The sequence below is a fragment of the Anas acuta genome, chromosome 7 (assembly GCF_963932015.1).
Source record: "Anas acuta chromosome 7, bAnaAcu1.1, whole genome shotgun sequence".
Lineage (NCBI taxonomy): Eukaryota > Metazoa > Chordata > Aves > Anseriformes > Anatidae > Anas > Anas acuta.
This window is the reverse complement of record NC_088985.1, coordinates 12,089,250-12,108,520: the sequence shown is the minus strand read 5'-3', so window position 1 is coordinate 12,108,520 and position 19,271 is coordinate 12,089,250. Positions and strand designations below refer to the sequence as shown.

The window sequence follows — 19,271 nt, the reverse complement described above, 5'->3', positions numbered from 1 at the left end:
CCTGCATATAGCTTTACTGTTTACAAAAGGTAATTGAGTTTGGGAATCAGAAGCTATAGTGTTATGTTATAGCTTTTTTTTTTTTTTTTTTTTTTTTTTTATGAATGAAAAATAAATCAAATGAATCCTACTGATGCGAATGAATTCACAATGTTCCACTTTGATCTCTTATGCAGATTATGAACTAGATTGTAGTTCATAGAGTTACATCAGTGTCTTTTTAAAAAGAGTAAGTTCTGGATGTTATCTCCTGGTTGATAGGGGGCAAATTATAAGATTAATAGGTGTTACAGTGCTCCTTGGCCAGGGAGTCAAGAAGATATTTGGGGCATACTAGATAGAGACCAAACAAATACTAGTGTATTTTTTTTCCTTTGTTGTTGTTGTTATTTTGTTTGCACTATGCAAACCTTGAAAATGCACCATCTGATATTGCAGAACCACTTACCTTTGAGTGTTATGAATAGGTATCTTTGCCACATTTGTTAATTACCATAGTCTTATTTGAATAACTGTTTCCTTGCTTAATGTTTGCTCTCTTGCAGTCACTCTTCCTTTATTTGATCCTGCAGGGGTATATTGCAGCGTAATTATTTCCATGGTAACAGGCTGTAATTCCATAAACATAAGATTGAGTTTGTTATATGATCGGGAAGCAGCTGGAGAGCCATGAAGGCTGATTTTTCAGCAATGCTGAGATCCAGCAATACTTGTTGATATATTAATGTAAATCAGCTGATTTTTTCTCCCCTTGCAAACCCTCCTTTATACAGAAAGGCACACGACATGGTGTTTAAATTGGAGAGTGTGTAAACTGAAATGTTGGGGGGCTGCTTAAGGAAGTTTAGAATTTTTCCCCATTTTGTTGTTGCCTTGAGGATTAATTTGAAGTGAGTGATTTTTTGGAATGTATTCTTGGAAGAGATGGGTTCATGGTCCTGTGACTATTAGCAAGGGCAGACTGCAGAGTTAATTATAGTAGATCATCAGTTTATTGTGGGATTATGTTGCTTTCATTGCTTTCATCATTACCACCTAATTATTCTATATGTATTTTAATGGATTTGCAGCAGTTAGTGCTTGGAAAAGTGCATTTTGTCCTTTGAACAATCTCAGAAACATTTGCAGTAATAGTTCCTGGGTTTTCCATAGAAAGAATTGAAATTTTGTGTATATTGGTGTGTTTCTATTAAAAAAATAAATAAATAAATGCATGTAGGGGGTAGGCTCAAGGAACTGAGAACAGCCTAAAGCTCACAACATCTTCATTTTCATCTCAATCAGTGTTTTCCTAGTACATGTCCTGTAGCTCCTGAAACTCTGAATGGAATCTCATCTACCCTGCTGACTATGAAAATTCAAACTTCTGTCTTAAAGAAGACATAAAAATTGTTTATTCAGAAAGCCAAGAGTAAAATTTCATGTAAAACACATTGTGCTAAGACCAAAGTATACCACATCTATATTCCCAAAGAACAACAACAACAAAAGTACCCCACAAGCTGCATTTATCTCTGAATGATAAAGGCAGATCAGGCTGATCAGCTTGATGTCAGCAGTGAATGCTCACGCAGTCTATTTCAAATGCAGAATAAGTTTCAGGAGGTTTCTTCTAGTGCAGGGTGAGAAAAGAAAAGGAAGGATTTCTAGTGCAGGGTGAGAAAAGAAAAGGAAGGCTTTCTAAAGACTGGGTCAGAGGATATTTATGTGACTACAAAGCTTTCCAGCTAGTGAGGAAGGAGAGTCAATTGCTATCACAGAGATCTGTAGCTTCCAAGGGGGTGAATAATGGTAGGAAGCCAAACCTCAGAGAATCAAGAGAGTTAATGGAAATAACAGACTTTTTTTATCGAATCATACAATATCTTGAGTTGGAAGGGACCCACAGGGATCGAGTCCAACTCCTCACTCCACACAGGACCACCCAAAAATCAGACCCTGTGTCTGGCAGCGTTGTCCAAACGCTTCTTGCACTCTGGCAGGCTCAGTGCTGTGACCACTGCTCTGGGGAGCCTGTCCCAGAGCCTGACCACCCTCTGGGTGAAGAACCTTTTCCTAACACCCATCCTGAACTTCCCCAATGCAGCTCCGTGTCATTTTGAGAAAGTTTAAGCAGACTTTGAATGTCATTCCATGTACCTGAAATTATAAATTGGTGATTTTACGGTTTTCTGAATTTGCACTTGACATGGCCTGTAGCAATCCCTGCGCTGCAAAGGCAAGGGGGATTGCTGGCACTCAGCATTTTGCTGGGCTGAGCCGGCAGCCTGTGGCTAAGTAACAGCACAGCTGGGAGGCTTGACACCAAATCAGGCCTCTAATGGTGCTTGGAGCCATTCCCTTGAAAGCCCTGGAGATGGATCACAAACAGGAATTGCCGGGGATGCTGCTGTAGCTATTAAAGCCATGACGAATGAGCTCAGAGGAAGGAAGCCGACTCCAGCAGTATTCCGTTTGCTCTGATTACTGCTATTTTTAAAGCACTTTTAATTAGAAGCATGTGTGAAAATAAAGCCAGATAAAGCCCTCATTAAAAAAAAAAAAGAAAAAAAAGAAAAAGCAGACAAACCCAAACCATGGTTCTGCTTCTCTGTCCCACTTAGCAGAGCACGAAAAGGTGTAGCTCTCCTTTTATGTACTTCCATTTGTTTTAAGCCTTGGTCACAGCATGGAAGCCTGAGCTGATGCGAACTGAACCCTGATTTAGCGTAAGTAATGCCTGTAGCGGAATCCCCCTCCCAGGCACCTTCACGGGGTGTTTTTTTCTCTCCATCGTATTTTCTGGCAACGCTCAGCCATGCGCTGCCTTACACCTGGGATTCCCTAAGGGTAGCCCAAAGGCCGAGGATAGCCCATGGTGCCCTACAGCACAGCCCATGCTCACACCCCAGCTCTGTGTGTGTGTGTGCGCATACACAAGGCTGGCAGTACTGCTGGTAGAGATTAGTAACGCTTACAGGTGAGACCCTTGAGTTTACTATTGCTCCCCAGGGCCTTATTTTTTACTTATATTGCTTTTACAGAGGTCTCCCTCTATAAATACAAATAAGCAGAAAACATAGTTTGCTATTATTTTTGACTGTGTGTATGTATCTGTGTTTATATATGCAATTTTGTGTTACTGTCACTGCAGGTTGTAGGTCTCCAAGAAAGTTTTCATTGTGATTCCTTTGTGCTGCATATTTAGGATACTTGATTTTTCATTTGTCTGGTGTAAGAAGCAACATACAGAAACCTATCTGCTGATCTTGAAGCTGTGTAGATGTAGCTTTGGGGGGCTCTGTGAGAGGTGCTCATTCACAGAGGAGTGAAGAGAATGGCAAGAAGTAATGTTGCCTTCTTGTGGTGCTACAGAGTTTAGACAAAAACATGGTAAAACATTATACCTAATAAATAGCTTGCCTGAACAGTACAGCTGGAAAAACAACTTGGTAAATTATTAAGTACATTTTCCTGATAAGGCAGTTTTTGTTTCTATAACACTTTTATTTCACCTCTCCCACCCAGACTAATTTTGACATCCACTACTTCCTAATGGCAACTATTCACAGCCTGTCACAGTCTCTTCAGGAAAAAGAGAAGTACTTTTGTGGTCAAGGCACCAGACTGGGACTCAAGAGATGTGAATTTATTTCCTGATTCTGAATTAGGTTTTGTTCCTGGGCTCAGAAGCCTGCTTCTGAACAGGAAAAATGAGATTCCCTTGCCTCTTTCTCACCTAGATTTCAAATGTATTTAGTCAGGACCTGTATTTTTCTTTATATTTATTTGAATTTTTATTTTTCAAAGTTGTTTCATTTGGAAATATATATAAACAGGATATCTTATTTTTTTCAGAAAAATGTTATACTTGAAAGGTATCTTAAAGCAGAAATTGTTTTATTATAATTAGCCCTCGATAGTGGTAATTCTACGGTTGCAAAGCAGACAACACTAGTTTCCTAAAAGTATTAAGGAAAAAAATTCTCTGTGCTCTCTTTGATCTTTAAATGTTACTATGTGCTAAGGAGCTACTAAGTTTTATGCTCAGGTTTTGCATATAAGTGCATGTTCAGCTTTATGGGGAGTGTAGCTGGTATAGGTTTAAGGAAAGATTTACATGGGAGTCATTCCTTGAAGTAAAGTAGAATGGGTGGTTGGACATGGAAAAATTTCTGTTGTTCTAATGAAAAATGTAAATAAAGATATATATGCTCAAACTGTTTTTTTTGTTTGTTTGTTTTTAATTTTACATGTAGAGGTCTGTCTGTTTAATACTGAAGCTTTAATTTGCCAGATTGATAGTGTTTTTATCTTTCAATTTGAACTATGGATGTATATACAGCAGTAGTCTCTACTGTAGCATACAGTAGTTAGTGCTGAACTAAAAAATTTATACTAATGTTTTCAAAATAGTTTACTACTGTCTGCTGTCTATAGCTTTAGAAAAGAGATCCGTTGCTTTAAAAGTAAGAATCAGAACAATTTCTCAAGACATGTCTGCAATCAACTATTTGTTTTAAGAGGCTGGGTAGTAATGGATAAGTAGTGTCTCCAAGAAACATATTAATAATGCTTTGGCACAGAAAAACTGGAAAAAAAAAAAAAAAAGCAAAGATGAAATATGTCTACTTATCTGAGATGTTTTTTTCCTTCTTTTCATCTGATAAGGTCATTAGTGAGGAAAAGTGGTGTCTTGAAACAGTAGCAATATTTGGTATCTGCATGTTATGATACAGGTAAAATGTTTGGGATGTTTTCTTTAAAGCATTAAATAAAGGGGAAATGAGTAGGATATTCAGGATTCTCCCAGGAAGGAGGTCATCAGCCACTTTTAATGCAACACCTGTCAATTGTCACATGGGATCAATACTCCTGGGGAATTGTTCCATACTTCTCAGGATGTTTCACCATGAAAGGCAGTAGGTGACAGCCTTGGGAGCACAAACTGATATGTTCAATCTGTTCTTGGTAGACTGTTTTCAAATGCTATATCAGAAAAAATACAACATAAATGTAGTACTAACACTGGAACACAGAAATATACAGCATAGGAACCACAATAAAATGCATTGACATTTATATCCTGAGACATAATCTGATAGACTGTGAAAGAGCAAATGCTTTTGAGAGTTATTGAAGGAAAACATTATTAGCTTAAATTTTTCCACCCTTGAAGTCAGTACCATTAGGCCAACAGAGGGAATTCTTACAGATCATATTTTCAAATTTGATGTAGAATATCAGCTTTCATTGAGAGATCTGATATGTTCATTGCCTTTGGTTTGTATTGTCAACACTTGTGAGTGTGGGTTGGTGCTGGCGGTGCCTGCTGTCAACAGTCCTGCTTCATTCCTTTCTGCAGTTCTCTCTCTTCTGTCTGGGATGTCAAAAACACCTTATTGATTGGACATCAGGAAACTTAATCTGGTTAAGAGGATATTGTCCTGTTGCATAACGGCAGGTAGCTAAGGTAGTGAGAATAGCTAATTTGATGTGAGAAGAGAAAGATGTGTCCAAAGAAAGGCAATGAAGCTAGTGAAGGTTCTCCAAACCCTTCCAGAACAAGTCTTAGGAGGAGTGGCTGAAGGAACTGGGGTTGTTTAGCTTGGAGAAAAGAAGGCTCAGGGGAGCCCTTATTGTACTTGGCAACCACCTTAAAGGAGGTTGTAGCAAGATGGGAATTGGGCTCTCCTTACAAGCATCAAGTGATAAAATGAGGGGAAATGGCCTCAAGTTGTGCCAGGAGAGGTTTAGGTTGGATATTAGGAGAAATTTCTTTGCTGAAGGTGTTCTGTGGCATTGGAACAGGCTGCCCTGGGAAGTGGTTGAGTTACCATCACTGGATGTGTTCAAGAAACCTGTAGATGTAGAACTTAGTAGCATGGTTTAGTGGTGGACTTGTCAGTACTAGGTTAAAGGTTGGATCTTAGAGGTCTTTTCCAACCCGTATGATTCTATGTAAAAAGACTGGAGATGCAGACTAGCCATCAGGTTAGGACTAGGTTTCTTTTCTTTTTCATCCTGCTGGAATGATCGTAGGAAAATTAGCTAGGAGAATGGTGGACTGTCCATTTCTTCATGTTTTCAGTTGAGACAGAAGGCCTTTTGGACAATAATACGTGGCCATGCAGAATTTACTGATCTCAAATACGAGGGCAAGAGGGTGAAACCTTGTGGAATGCAATACAGAGGGAGTGAGATGAACTGCTGATACCTTGTGGCCTTTCAGTCTGTGCTCTCTGAAATAAATTTGTTGCCTATCTTGGCAATAGTCTTTGTGGTGGAATATCCTTTTGTGAAGAACAGTTTCAATCTATTAGCAAGAAATAAAACAAAATTGGATGTGTAAAAGGTGCTTCCACTGTTTCCTTCCCATGAATCTCAAAAATGCATAAAAGTATCTGAGTTAAATATACAAAAGTCAGGTAGTATATATATGACTTTAAATGTATTCGTATAGGATCTGATTTAGTGCCACGTAGTCAGCTGGAAGCCTTCAGCTGACTCTTGGACATGAAGGCTCACCAAACATCTATTTTGTAAGGAACACACAAGTTTTTTTGGTGTTTTAAAATTTAAAAATTTTTAATATTTTTATTTCCATCTCCTTTCCATTCCCTTTGTTCATCCTTGCTGAATTAAGCAAGAAAAAAGTGCACTTTCAGCAATGAAAAATGGATCATAATATCTAAATTCTGGGAAACATGTTTGAAAATTAATATATAAATATATTTTTGTGGAACAATGAGTCTTTAAAGATTTTACGGTCTGAAGTGTACATACCCTTTCTGGTGGGTTGGGCAAATCTGAAGATTTCATCCAACATTTTGGTGATGTTTTGCTCTGAATTATAAATTACAAGCTTAATGTTTCTAAATTACAGATTTCCTGTCTGTTCATCTATATTTATGAAAGAGTTTGAGCTAATACTTATGTCTTTTTTTTTCTTCTTCTGTTGGCTGTTGCAGGTGATGGCAAGCACGTGCAGTGGCTATGTGGGAAAGATGGTGAGGTCTGGGTCTGGGTTATGGGAGAAGCCCCGGGCGACAAGCCATATGACCAGATATCAGAGGAGCTAATAGCAGAACGAGCCAGGCAACAAGCACAGAAGGAGGCAGAGGAGCTATGGTGAGGATTTAAGAATCTGAATACAGGGTTCACTTGGCATAATGGGACATATAACCTTGTAGGAAGGTGTCAGGTAATGGTGGGTAAAAACTCGTATGTATGTCTTCTGAGCATTTCTTTCACTTGTTATGACAATTTTTAAGCATGTGAAAAACTGAATTGTATTTTTATTGAGTATTGAAAAACAGAAATGTTCTTTCACAAAAAAAAAAAAAAATAAAAAGGAATCAAATGTTTTTCTTTAGGGGAATTTTCCTAAACCATTGGCCAGTATGTCAATAAATAAAAATGAAACAATCTGGTTTTGAGATGATTAAATTAGAAATATTTGTTGCAGCACACATCTGTGCCCACAATGAAGATTTTGTACATAGAATTGTTTTTGCAATTGTTTTCAAGTGCATATTGTTTGTATTAGTTCTTATCCCAGCAGTTTAGAAACTGATTACAAAAAGTGACATGCTGGTGTTTCAAGCAAGGCTTCTTCCAGCTTTGGGAGCAATTCAAAATTGTTTTGAAGCTTGATGCTGCTGGGAAGTAGGCCACCTGCCTCTTGCACTTCCTTTTGCAGTACAGTGCTCAAAAGTGACACTTTAAATACCAGATTATTCTGTATTATTCCTTTTCATATCAGATTCTTCTTGCTTATAGTGATTGCATACTTAAGCAGAGATTAAAGGCTTCAGCCTGTGCTCTGTGTTCTTTTTAGATTGTCAGTACTAATAAACACTCCAGTGTTAAAATTTGGCAGGCGTTATCATTGATATTTGAGAGACAATAAATTCCTGATCATGGTTTGCTAGACTGACAGGAAAATCTATGTTTTCAGCCAGGGAACCAAAAACATAGGGTATGAATACAAAACATCCAAGAAGTATTTCTCTAATTTGGAAGATGCTTTATTAATTGTTCACTTATCAAAAATTTGAAATCTCTCCTTTCTGGATGGTTTTCTTAAATCCAGTTCATGCTAGGTCTCCTGTTAAATACAGCTTGATTTTTTCCTTGTATATTTCCATGATGTCTTATGCTAATTATATGTTGCAACCAGTTACTGACTAAAATTTGATCCTCAATTTAGAAAAAAAAAGAACAGTGTCTTAAATTGTTTTTATTTTCAAATTATTTTTTGAAGGAGACAAAAAGAAGCTGAAATTACAAAGAAATTCCGGGATGCTATGGCTCAAGAAAAAGCCAGAATAGTGGCAGAAAAATGGAAAATAGAAATAGAAGATCGGAAAGCTGCCAAATTGGAGGAGGAAAAAATTCAGGAGGAGTTGAAGGTTTGCATAGAATCACATTTAGCTTTTTTAATAGTGTTTTTATATAGATTCAAAGTTCTTGTCACCTTCAGTGTATGTTTATTAATATGCTTTAAGAACCAGAGTTGTAATTTTTCATCCTGGAATATGCAAATAGCTACATGGTGTTCACCAGAACAGCTGGGTGAGTGATGTGAAAAAATTACATATCTCATTCAAAAGTGTCAGGACAATCAAATGGGTTATTCAGCTCACACATTAACAGAATTGTTCAGTCAGCTGTACTGAGTGAATCACACGGGGAAAAATGTATGATCGTGACATATATCTTTTTAAGCTAGTGTATTTTATGTAGGTTGCTCACATATTTAATTTAAAAAATGTCACTATTTTCATTAAGGAAATGAGGGGTGGATCTTTCTCCTGCTCAACACGTGGGAACAGCCCAGTTGGCTTAGCTGCAAGAAGTTCATTTACCTGATTTTTATTGACTCCATCATGAATTTTCCATGAACTCAGTTATAGTGCATTAACATTAGTTTGAAATAATATTTTTCCAGATTCTCTTATTGAAAATAACCCTTTGAAAACAAAACAGGAAATGAAGGCCTATGTGTCTTAACTTTCATATTATTTTGTCATTATAAAAACTTGCTTATTATTTTGTCATGATAAAAACTTGTCATGATAAAAACTTACTTAAAGATGATAAAATAGAATTGTCTTAATGTGCAGAGAAATCACCACAGTCTCCTGAGTCTGGGATGTGTGCTGTGATGTGTACGGCACAAGACTGGTGCTGCTGGGTTTCCATGGAGAAAGCCTGCAGCAAAGTACGACTCCTAGGAGGCCTGCATGCGGTGACTTCGTCTGCATGCTTCTCTCTGTCCCCTGCTGCCAGTTTGCCTATGTCTTTCTCTTCCTGGGATGGTGATTAAAGGTGAGGAAACTGTGGATGGAATCCCCCTCCTCATCCCTCTGTAACAGGACAAATGCCGAAAAACTCAGTGTTTGTTGATGTGGTTTGATTACCAGGTAGAGTCAGCAAGTTACTTGTTATTTTGCACACTGTGGGACTGGGATTTGAGGGTGGCTGCGTAGCACAAAGCAAGGACAGTTCCTGTAGCTTCCTTGGTGCAAAGTTGCTGATTTACCTTTGCACAATTAATTTGAATTCATAGGAGAGAACAGGGCCTTTGAAATTTGATGTCAATGAGTAATGAAACTATACCTTTCAAGTGGCTTTATTAATGTATGAATAATGAGCAGAGCAACTAATTAAACGCTCCTTCCTCTGCTTTGCAGATAGCAAAGCCCTCTTGAACAAAGACTGATACAGAGTTGTTCACTTGTATCTCTGTGGTTGATTTACAGTGCACTTGATGGGGCAAATGTCCACAAGCTCACTGTTGTTCTTCTGTTTTAAAGAGATTTTTTCGAAAAGCTGAATGAGCAAATTATGAAACTCTTAGAGATCAGCAGCCATATTTTTTTCTATTAAGGAATACTGATATTCTACAATTCTAAAAGAATGCCACCGAATTCTGCTCATAGTCATATTGATGGAAAGGTAATGTCACAGTAGCATCTCTGCCCACCAGTTTATTTAATTTCACTTGGCTTTCCTTGTCCTTCCTCTTTTACTCCTTTTATAAATGTGCAGTGGACAAAGTACATGAAATATTTACAAGCTCTCATTCCATGAATAAGAGGAAAGGTACCCAGACAGGAAGGTTATACTGCTGGCATCTACCTCCAACTGCAAAAATGGAACTAGAGATGTTGGGAAGAAGATGAATTAATCAGTCTACTCGTGTATGACTGCAATCATTGAAATCATGAAGAACTGTACCTTTCATAAATGATTCAGGGTGTGGAATGAGATGCAGATCAGTTAGCAAGCCCACTTTAACAGGTTTAAAATATTTAATGCACTGGTAGTCATCCTGTGATGATGACCAGAGTGCAGTTAAAGTAGTCTCCGAAACAGGGGAATGAAAAACTCTGTCTGCTAATGCTTTTGAAGCATTATGACTTGGGAGATTGAAACTCTGTCTGTTCTGCTGATATGTTTAATTTCTAACTGCATTGTATTGCAAAATCTCGTTTTTAAAACACTTTTATGCCTCTTGACCTATCACGAGACTTTTAAGCTGTCTGCACTAGATAAATGATATCTCACATATCAGAGTGAAAGATGACTCCTGTTTCATTTTCCAATGCTATTGGAAAAATATTGCATTCCTTGGTGTTTCTCAAGCAGAAACACCTTTAATTTATGATGCTAGAATATAAATGTTGACTGCTCTATTTTTGCAGTTTGAGGACAGCTATTGTTTTATGCACCTATTGCAAAGGACAAATAGGAGAGCCAATTACTGTCATTAATCTTTTTGCAAATTCACAAAGGCTATGAGATCATAAGCACCATTTCCTACTTCTATCAGCAGCTGTCATTAAAAGTCCTGAACAATGTGCAGAGCAAATTAAAGGTATGAGCCTCAGCCAGCCAGGGGAGAATGGTATCCTTCAGCTACCTTTAGAAATAAGAGAGATTCTCTCAGTTCTGTGGTCTTCATAAAGCAAGAAAATATTAATAGTGAAGAACTGTCTTTATGACAACATCAGATACCTGTCAAATATGATTATATAAGCACAGTTGACAATAAAGCTAGATTGCTTCTTAAAAATTCCATGTGTGTTAATCAAAAGTGGCATATCAATTTTAATGGCATTGTGTTTCTTCATGCAAAAAAAAAATATTTAGTGGGAGTTGTAATGACAATGGTGCTTATAGAGAAATAATCCTTATTCTTTTGATAGGCAACAAGAGAGTAATAGTGTGTGATAATTTCCTGCCACATTTTTTTCCTTTTTTTTGGATTGAAGAAGTTTGTGACCTTTAATTCCTGTTGGGATTGTGGTGAGTGAAGTGAGCTTTTTAAAGGTGTGAATCCAAGAGTTTCTATGTCCTTGCTGTCTTCATTCTCATGAAAGAAGACAGGCTTAGAAACAACCTTCAGAGAAGAAAAAGAGTAATTAGGGCTCCAGGTCAGGAAAGCATCTCTAATAAGGATAGGTTGTACCTAATAGAAAGAACACACTTCGTCCCATTGACTTGAATGAGATTTCAACACATGCCTGAGTTCTTTCCTGTGCCCAAAAGTACTGTGGATCTGATTCTTCAGATAGCTGCTGCCAGGTGTAGGGATTAGGAATACAGTAGAATGTCACCATCAAAATTTACAGTACTGTGGACTTACGACATAGCAATGAGCATTCTGTCCTGATCTGAAAACAAAACCAAACCACTTGTTTCCAAGTAAATATCAAGCACCTGAGTGGGCCTGTTGTTATCTTTAAGTGAAAATAAGCTGTAATTTTGACTCTGTGCTTTGCTGTGCCAAGAAAACACTGAACTGTCTCCCAAGGACAGCATATTTAGAATCCAAGAATATGACAACAGCTTCTTGCTGGCATTTTGCACCCAACTCGTTCCAAAAATCCAATGGGTCCATTCAGTCCCAATTGCAATAATTCTGTAATGCTTCGTTTTGTCCTCTTTTGTGAGACCATGGTTCAGAAATAGTTTTCTTTCTTTGTAGTTGCTTCTTTAATAATGCTGTTCAGTTTCTGCTGGGAATCAGATTTTAAGGTTTTCCTATCCTACATGTGAGGAACTGTGATATTAACTTTAAAGAAAAATCTTTTCCCCAGTGACATCAGTAATGATTGTGCTGCTGAAGCCACTGTCCTTTTTCTGGATCTCTAGTAAAAACCAGCAAAGCTATGATATTTCCCATGGGCAAATGGGAACATCTGAGCCACTAATGAGGATAGTTTACGTATCAAGAATTCAAGCTATGAACACTCCCTAAGATGCAGGGATAAACTCCTAGGGGATTGTCACTGGATCTATGGCAAGTTACCCAAGGAGAGTCTGCTCCAGCACATTTAATAAATCTCAGATGTCTCCTGATCAGCAACAGTTCTTACCTTTGTTTTGTATCTCAGGTAAATGAGGGCCTTTGCGAACCAGAGTACAATGTTGGCACCAGCTCATATGCGCTATATGTGAATAGCGTGTCCTGGGGCATATCGGTGTCTGAAACATGACTTTACATAAAGCATGGCTGCATTGCTGACATTTATCTCCGTGCAAATTCATGCATGGACCATTGAAATGATGCAAATTCTGTGTTTGTTTTGAGACAGTGGTAGTAGAGAAAATAAGTTTCTGCAAACACTTTTCTTTCTGAGGCAAGTGAGAGAATTTTCTCAGAAAAAGGCTGTCAGGCAGTTGGACATATTTCTGCTGGTATTCGCTCACAGCTCTGCTGGAAACTGCCAGGTGGGTTTGTAGAGAATGCTGATCTCTGAATTCGGTCCTGCTGTGTCAGTCTTGCTGACAGCAGGCTGTCCTGGAGCCGGGGCCCTGGGTTTTTCAGATTTCCTTATTCAGAGCTGGGAGTCCTAAGGACTCAGGTTTGAAGGCAAGCTGTGCTCTCTGCTCCATGGCAGGTGGCTTGAATGCCCGCCCTGGCTCAAGGCCTACTGCTGAAGGGTTGCAGGACATTCACAGCAGCTTAGATGCAGCAGAGTGGCTTCAGCTCTCAGAAGAGCCAGGGACGCTTCTTGACGGTCTGAAGCATAGAGGGAATCCCAGGCATCCTTTGTTTTGGAGAGGGCTGCTGTAAAAAACACATTGGGTAGGCTCTGCCCTGAGCTAGGTGGCAGTCATTCAGCTGCCCTGCATCCTGCAGGGCTCCCCAGAGAAGCCCTGAGAGCCTGAGCAACCAGAAGCTCAGTTTTCCATCGGAAAACAATGAAGTGATGCGTTCTGTCTTTTCCCCAAGGCATTTAAAAATCTTCCTGCAGCAGAAACTGAATACTGACCTAATCTCTCATCTGCATTGGACTGAAACATTAGAAGCTAACCATGGCTAAGATTAAATATTATTTAGAGTTGGCTGTAGTAGAGCTATCAAACACTGAGAGACACACATTTACAGTAATAAGTAACAAGTTTGTGGTAAATGCTCAAATGCCAGAGGCTAGATAAGATCATTTAGCATGTTCAAATCCTCCAGTGGAGTTAAAGCTGGGGAGGATTACTGTAGCCTATTGAATTGCCAGTATAATTTGTTGCAGCAGGCTGGTATTTCTTGGCAATTTGCAACCATGTACTGAATTGTCACCTTCCTAATTATTCTGGAAGAGCTGGGAGGGTCAGGGCCCACAGTATAATAGTCACTCTCAACTGTCAGGCAGGAGGTGATGTTTGTAGATTATTCTAGCTCTTTTCTTTCAGCTCTGATGGGCAGGATAGGGTTCACAGGGAAAAGCAGATAAACTGGGTGCTGTTGTTTTTCCAGTGGAGTATATGTGGAAAGTTCAATTATTGATCGTTTTAAATAATAATGTACACTTGTTATTCCTACTTATCCAAAGGATTAGTTTTCTTTCCTATGTCATGCTAAGAAGTATCATTTCTCCTCACCATTAGGGGTTGCAAAACATACTTACACATGCATTCATGAGCTAATGCGAATAAATACTATTTACAATTTAGATTCCTATAAAAAGGAAAATGATACAAAAACTTTCATGAATTCAGAGTCAAGTGGCAGTGTTGAATTTTTTTTAATTATTATTATTCTTTTTGCTGTTTCTTTGACTTGAAGATCCTTATTCTCACTAAAAAAAAGAAAAAAGTACAGCTTTCTTAGGCGCTATTGCTTTTTGTCAAGAACTCAAACTGACTGAATTCTGTTTTTTTAGGTATTCTCATCTTTACATTACAAATTATTCAACAGCAGCTGCATTAAAAAAAAAAAAAACAACAACTTGTGACAAATCTCATGTGATTCAGGGAAAATGCTGTGGGATGGTTTGTTTATTTTGGTTTTGTTTTTATTTATTTTGTTTTGTTTTCGTATTTAGTTTACTTTCTGGTACATCTGGTGTGAGATGTTGAATAGAAAACATTCTGATAACCCAGAATTACCTCTTTGTTGGTCTGCCTTCCTGAAAGGACAGCCTATATGTACTGGATTTGTGTTTTTTTTTTTAAGCACTGAAGCTTGGTGAATAAATATTTTCCTCATAAGAATAAAGAATTGATTGCTTTTTCCAAGAAGGGATTGAAAACATTTACTAGCAACTGAAATATGAAAACCTTAATTCTATGAGGTATATACAAAGAGAGTTTATTAATTTTTATTCTGAAGAAGCTTCTGGGCTTTGAAATCAGTGCTTCCTAGAAGCATTGGCAATTTAAAAATAATGAATTGTCCACTCAACTAATCTTTTTACGACTCAGGAGATAACAATGGGAGGATAATGTTAGAAACAATCAAAGATTCTAGCATTAAAATATGAAAAATGGACTGAAGAACAATTTCAGGCTTTTCTTTTGCAGAAATAATAAGAGCAGCCTAAGTTATTGTTCATCATATGTGTTATAAAGCTATTATTGACTACACAGGTACATCACTACTAATACTCAATATTTCAGGTCTTTTGATTTGCTTTAGTAGAATCAAAGAGACATCCTCTGGCATAAACTGGTGGCGTTCAGCAGAGCCTAATGGAGAAATGTTGATTTATGTTACTTAAGGAAATGGAAAAATCGTTGAATTCTAGGGTGTAGAAGGGTGTAGATTTGTATTTGTTCTATTTTCCCACTCTGAAGATGATGTTTGATTGTCACTGCTTAATAGCTTGCTACTTTTCAGTCTTTTTGAATTGTCAATGGACAAACGCATTTAGAGCTGTGTCAGCTGGCTGACTATTCAGAAGTAAACCACCCCTGTGAAACTCAAGGCACCTGTCCTTGTTTATTCACAGTTAGATTTATGTTGTTACTTCCATATTCATGCAAATATAATGTGTCATTCTTCCTTAACCATGCCATCATGATTCCTGACCAGAACAGCCAAAACTTTTCAGGGGTCACAGATATAAACAATATTATTTGCTTTGAAAAGCTGTCTTCTGAAAAAAATAGACTTGTCTTCTTTTAACTCCAGGTTCCCAGTTGACAGCAACATATAACTTTTGCAGAGCTGGAGAGAATTAGGGGTTAAAAAAAGCAAAAAACCTTTTATTTCACAATGGTGGGTATAAAGTTTCTTGTTTCCCAGACAGGTATTCCAGACATCAGTTTCACCACTGGAAAAACATGTACACTTGTCACTCTTATAGGTGTTAAACACCAACATTGTTTGGACATGAATATTACTATATTGAGGTCACTTTTCCTATTTGTCTACTGCAGGAGTTAAGATAGGACAGACAAACTTCAAAGGAGTACTTTTCCAATATATTATAAAACAAAATGTATTTACTGGAGTAAAGTGTTAATCCATATATACCTTTACTGAATTAATATAGCCTTTGGAGTAGTTCAGGCCCTTTCAGCCTAAAATGAAGCTGAAATTTTTGTTACAATTCACATAGTTTGAACTTTCATGTAAGTAGCATCTTCAAACATTGAACAGGAAGAACCCACATGTGGAAAATAGGTGTCAAGGACACTTTTCACAGCATTATTGGCAACATCATGAAAGCTCAGTTGTGCATCTTCTGAACGCATAAAGTGTGAGTTTAGAGCATACTAGAAGTCAGTTTTAAGCTCCATATTAAAAGTCTCTCCACTCATAGTTGTAGTACTTGTTAAATAGGCAATGGATTGTTAGGGTTATGCTGTGATGAAAACTATGAAGATATCCAACATACCACATTTATTTACAAAATTAGAAAGTATGCCCTTCCACAAAGTTTGCTGGGCACAAGTGAAGGAAGCTAAATGTGTCTGATTCCCCTTTGAAAGAAGGAACAATCTCATCTGAACACAATTTTCAGAGTTTACATCACACAATGCCTTAATAAAAAGAAATTACTGGTGCAAAGTCTGTACTTAAGAACTGTTAGCTGAAATACATCAATGAAAGTTGGTGGATTTGAGAAAGTTGTTTTCCAATTTAAAGTAATCCTGTTTGTTTATTTGTTTTCCATTCTTTGTGTTGAACTATTGCTGGTCCTATTGCAATAAAGCATTAAAATCCCACCCAAAAGAAACAAAATTAGGAAAAAGCAAAGATCTTATGAAGTTCCACTTCTGTCCTTTAACAAACAAATGTTGTTTAAGGAAGACATAAATTTTTTTTTTTAACTTCTTATTCATAAGTTTGTTACCCAAAAGGTAGTGTTTCCATTATCAATTTAATTAAAGAGCCCCATTCTTATTGAAATAATTTTGTGCACAGCATGAAGTTCAATTTTGTTGTCTTTAGAGATCAGTTGAACAATGAAATTGGGAAAATTGATAAAAACAAACAAAGAAAAAAACACAGATGTGGATTCCTATTGCTGCACTAACTAAGAGTTATTGATGTATCTGGAAGGGCAGCTGTAGAGGTACTCTGTCACATTTCCATCTCCTGTCACATTTCCATCTCCTTTAAGATCTTCTTGCAAGGGAAATTACGTGTATGTTACTTTTAGTTGATTGGTGCGTTCTGAAGGATCTGGAGTTTCTTCCAGAATGTAATGGTCTTGATATTTGGAGAATGTTACTCTCTGTGTTAGTATTGATGACACGCGGTGACAGTTGCTAAACTGAGAACATCAGTACATCAGCTTCTGAATTGTAAGATCCTGTAGAAGATGTACATAGCTCTACACTGAGAGTGATGCCTACAGTGGGAGTACATGTGGACTGAAAACAAGCACTACTTACGAATTGTAGGAGAGCACAGGCTCTGATGCCATGTAATGAAACACGTTTTCCGTATACATTTCAGGTCTTAGGTACTTAGATATTCCTTATTGCTGTGATATTTGTGCATCTCACAACATAAGGATGTTGTGACACACGTTTTTCTCAGTAATTCCGTAAGAGGTAAAAAGTTTCTATTATGCCTATTTGTGACAGGTGAGAAACCCTAAGTCAAAAGAAATAAGGATTTGTCAAGGTAACATAGCTACTTTGGTAGGAAACAACTGAATCAGTGTCCTAACTTTTGGCACATTCTTCCTCTTTAGCCACCTCTGTTTTACTTCATTTTGCTTAGAAAAGAGAAGAAGAGGAAAGACAAAAGGGTGAAGAACAAATAAGGCAGCAGGAGGAAATCCGAGCAAAAGAGCTGTATCTGAGCCTCAAGCAAGCTCAGCAGCACAGTCAACACAGTGACGATGACCAGGAGTGGGAAGAACAGTGTGAGTAAAATAACCTTCACAGGATTTGTGTATTTCTAAAAGTTACTTCTAAAAGTCTGCTTCTATTTGTTTTTAGAGTGGAAAGAAGTGTTGTGAAAGATCTCTTATACCTAGAGCAATGCAAAATGCTGTATTATTTTGCAGGAGATCACCAACACGCACTTACAAATGAAAGTTGCTATGAGTTTACCAATTTCACATTTCTTTCTGAATAAGAATCTATGTCAATGCCTTGGAAAAAAATGTAACATACCCATAACAGTGACTGAGATCATTATTTTTTGTCTAATGTAATTTTGGCTTAGTAATAATAATTCTGGACACACTTATTTGAACAGCTTGTCCTCAACTATCTCTGAAGAGGTAAAATCTGTCTTCATCTGTATTTTAATTCCTTCCATATGGTGATGGGGTCAAGCTATGATGTCAGCACTGAAACTCACTTCATTTTGAAGGATTACAGTAAATAACACTTAGATTGTTGCCCTGGAAAAAATCCTTATGATGATGTTCTCAGTGTATGGAGATCCTGTTTCTTTTTAGTCACCCTGAAATTCTTTATTGATATCATCATCATGATCTATTTAAAAATATATTAGTGTTTTTTTAAAAACCTGTAAGGAACAGAACAACTATATGACTCTGTTTGTATACAGACTGCAAAAAAGGAAAAGTCCACATCCTGGTAATAAGGCATACTTAATAATTATCTGAAGTCTATTGTATAATTGAGTATTTTTGTTGGGGGGAGAATATTTTTGTTTCCCACAGCTAAAGTTATTTGATTACTTTGCAGAAAAAGAAAATGTGATGTTTGGAAAGTTTTAGCTTTATTTAGGGGATATTAGAGTTTAATCAACTAATACTGAAAACAGAGCTTTAGAAAGCTGACAGTATGTGTGTTGCATGAAATACCTCATGAAGTAGGAAAAATATTGCCGTAGTGTAACTTATTTCCTGACAGAAGTAAAAGTAATGTTTCAAAATATGTGATGAGTTAATATAATGGTTTTACTGCTCACTTCAGGAGTTACCAAAGACTAGTTTCTGAAATCCTATTACCTGGGATTGGTGTAGCAACTAATCATTCTGTACAAAATTAATTAAATTTATATAAGATGTACTGGTGCCATTTCCCAAGGTGGTAGCATGGTATGCCCATTTTTGATCAATAAAACCTCTGCATGGTACCACTGTCAATAAGGAAAATGTAATTGTTCTCTGGAGAATTATCTAAATCCAGGTGTATGTGCTTATTCTGAAAGGAAAAGTGATGCTTTTTATATTCTGAGCATTTAACAGCAGCGTAAGTTAGGTCAAAAATAGTCTTTGAGGTCTTGTCAAATTAGCATCAGCTGGCAACCTAGCATACAGGATGGTATTGTGTACTTTAGGACTTCTTTGATAGTAGATAAGGAAAGAAAATACATTTACAACTATGTTATAAAGAAAAAATCCAGCCGATTTTTATACTGACATTGGCAACAAAATAAAATACTATAAACTTCACTAAAAATAGATATAATTTTCTTACTATTGCAATTATTTTACTTTTATGCATTAAAGAGGTAACTCAGGTTTTGAAACTGTTGTTTCGATTTAGTCAAGGAAAGCAGGTTGTGGAGGGACAGACACCAGAAATACAATAGAGAAATTTTAGGTAGAGGCAGAAAGAAA

The 19,271-nt window shown here is 37.2% G+C and overlaps 1 protein-coding gene across 3 annotated transcripts in view; it reads left to right on the top strand.

Annotated features, from left to right (window-relative positions):
- SH2D4B (SH2 domain containing 4B) overlaps positions 1 to 19,271 on the top strand; it is a 95,320-nt gene that overhangs the window by 35,811 nt on the left and 40,238 nt on the right. For 2 of the 3 annotated variants that reach the window (XM_068687877.1, XM_068687878.1), the window contains exons 2-4: positions 6,951 to 7,110; positions 8,246 to 8,393; positions 17,450 to 17,594. In XM_068687877.1, coding sequence (XP_068543978.1) covers positions 7,010 to 7,110; positions 8,246 to 8,393; positions 17,450 to 17,594 — 394 coding nt within the window. In that variant the 5' untranslated portion in view covers positions 6,951 to 7,009. Of the gene's footprint in view, positions 1 to 2,361; positions 2,709 to 6,950; positions 7,111 to 8,245; positions 8,394 to 17,449; positions 17,595 to 19,271 lie in introns of those variants that run through there. The other variant, XM_068687876.1, reaches the window with a different exon arrangement.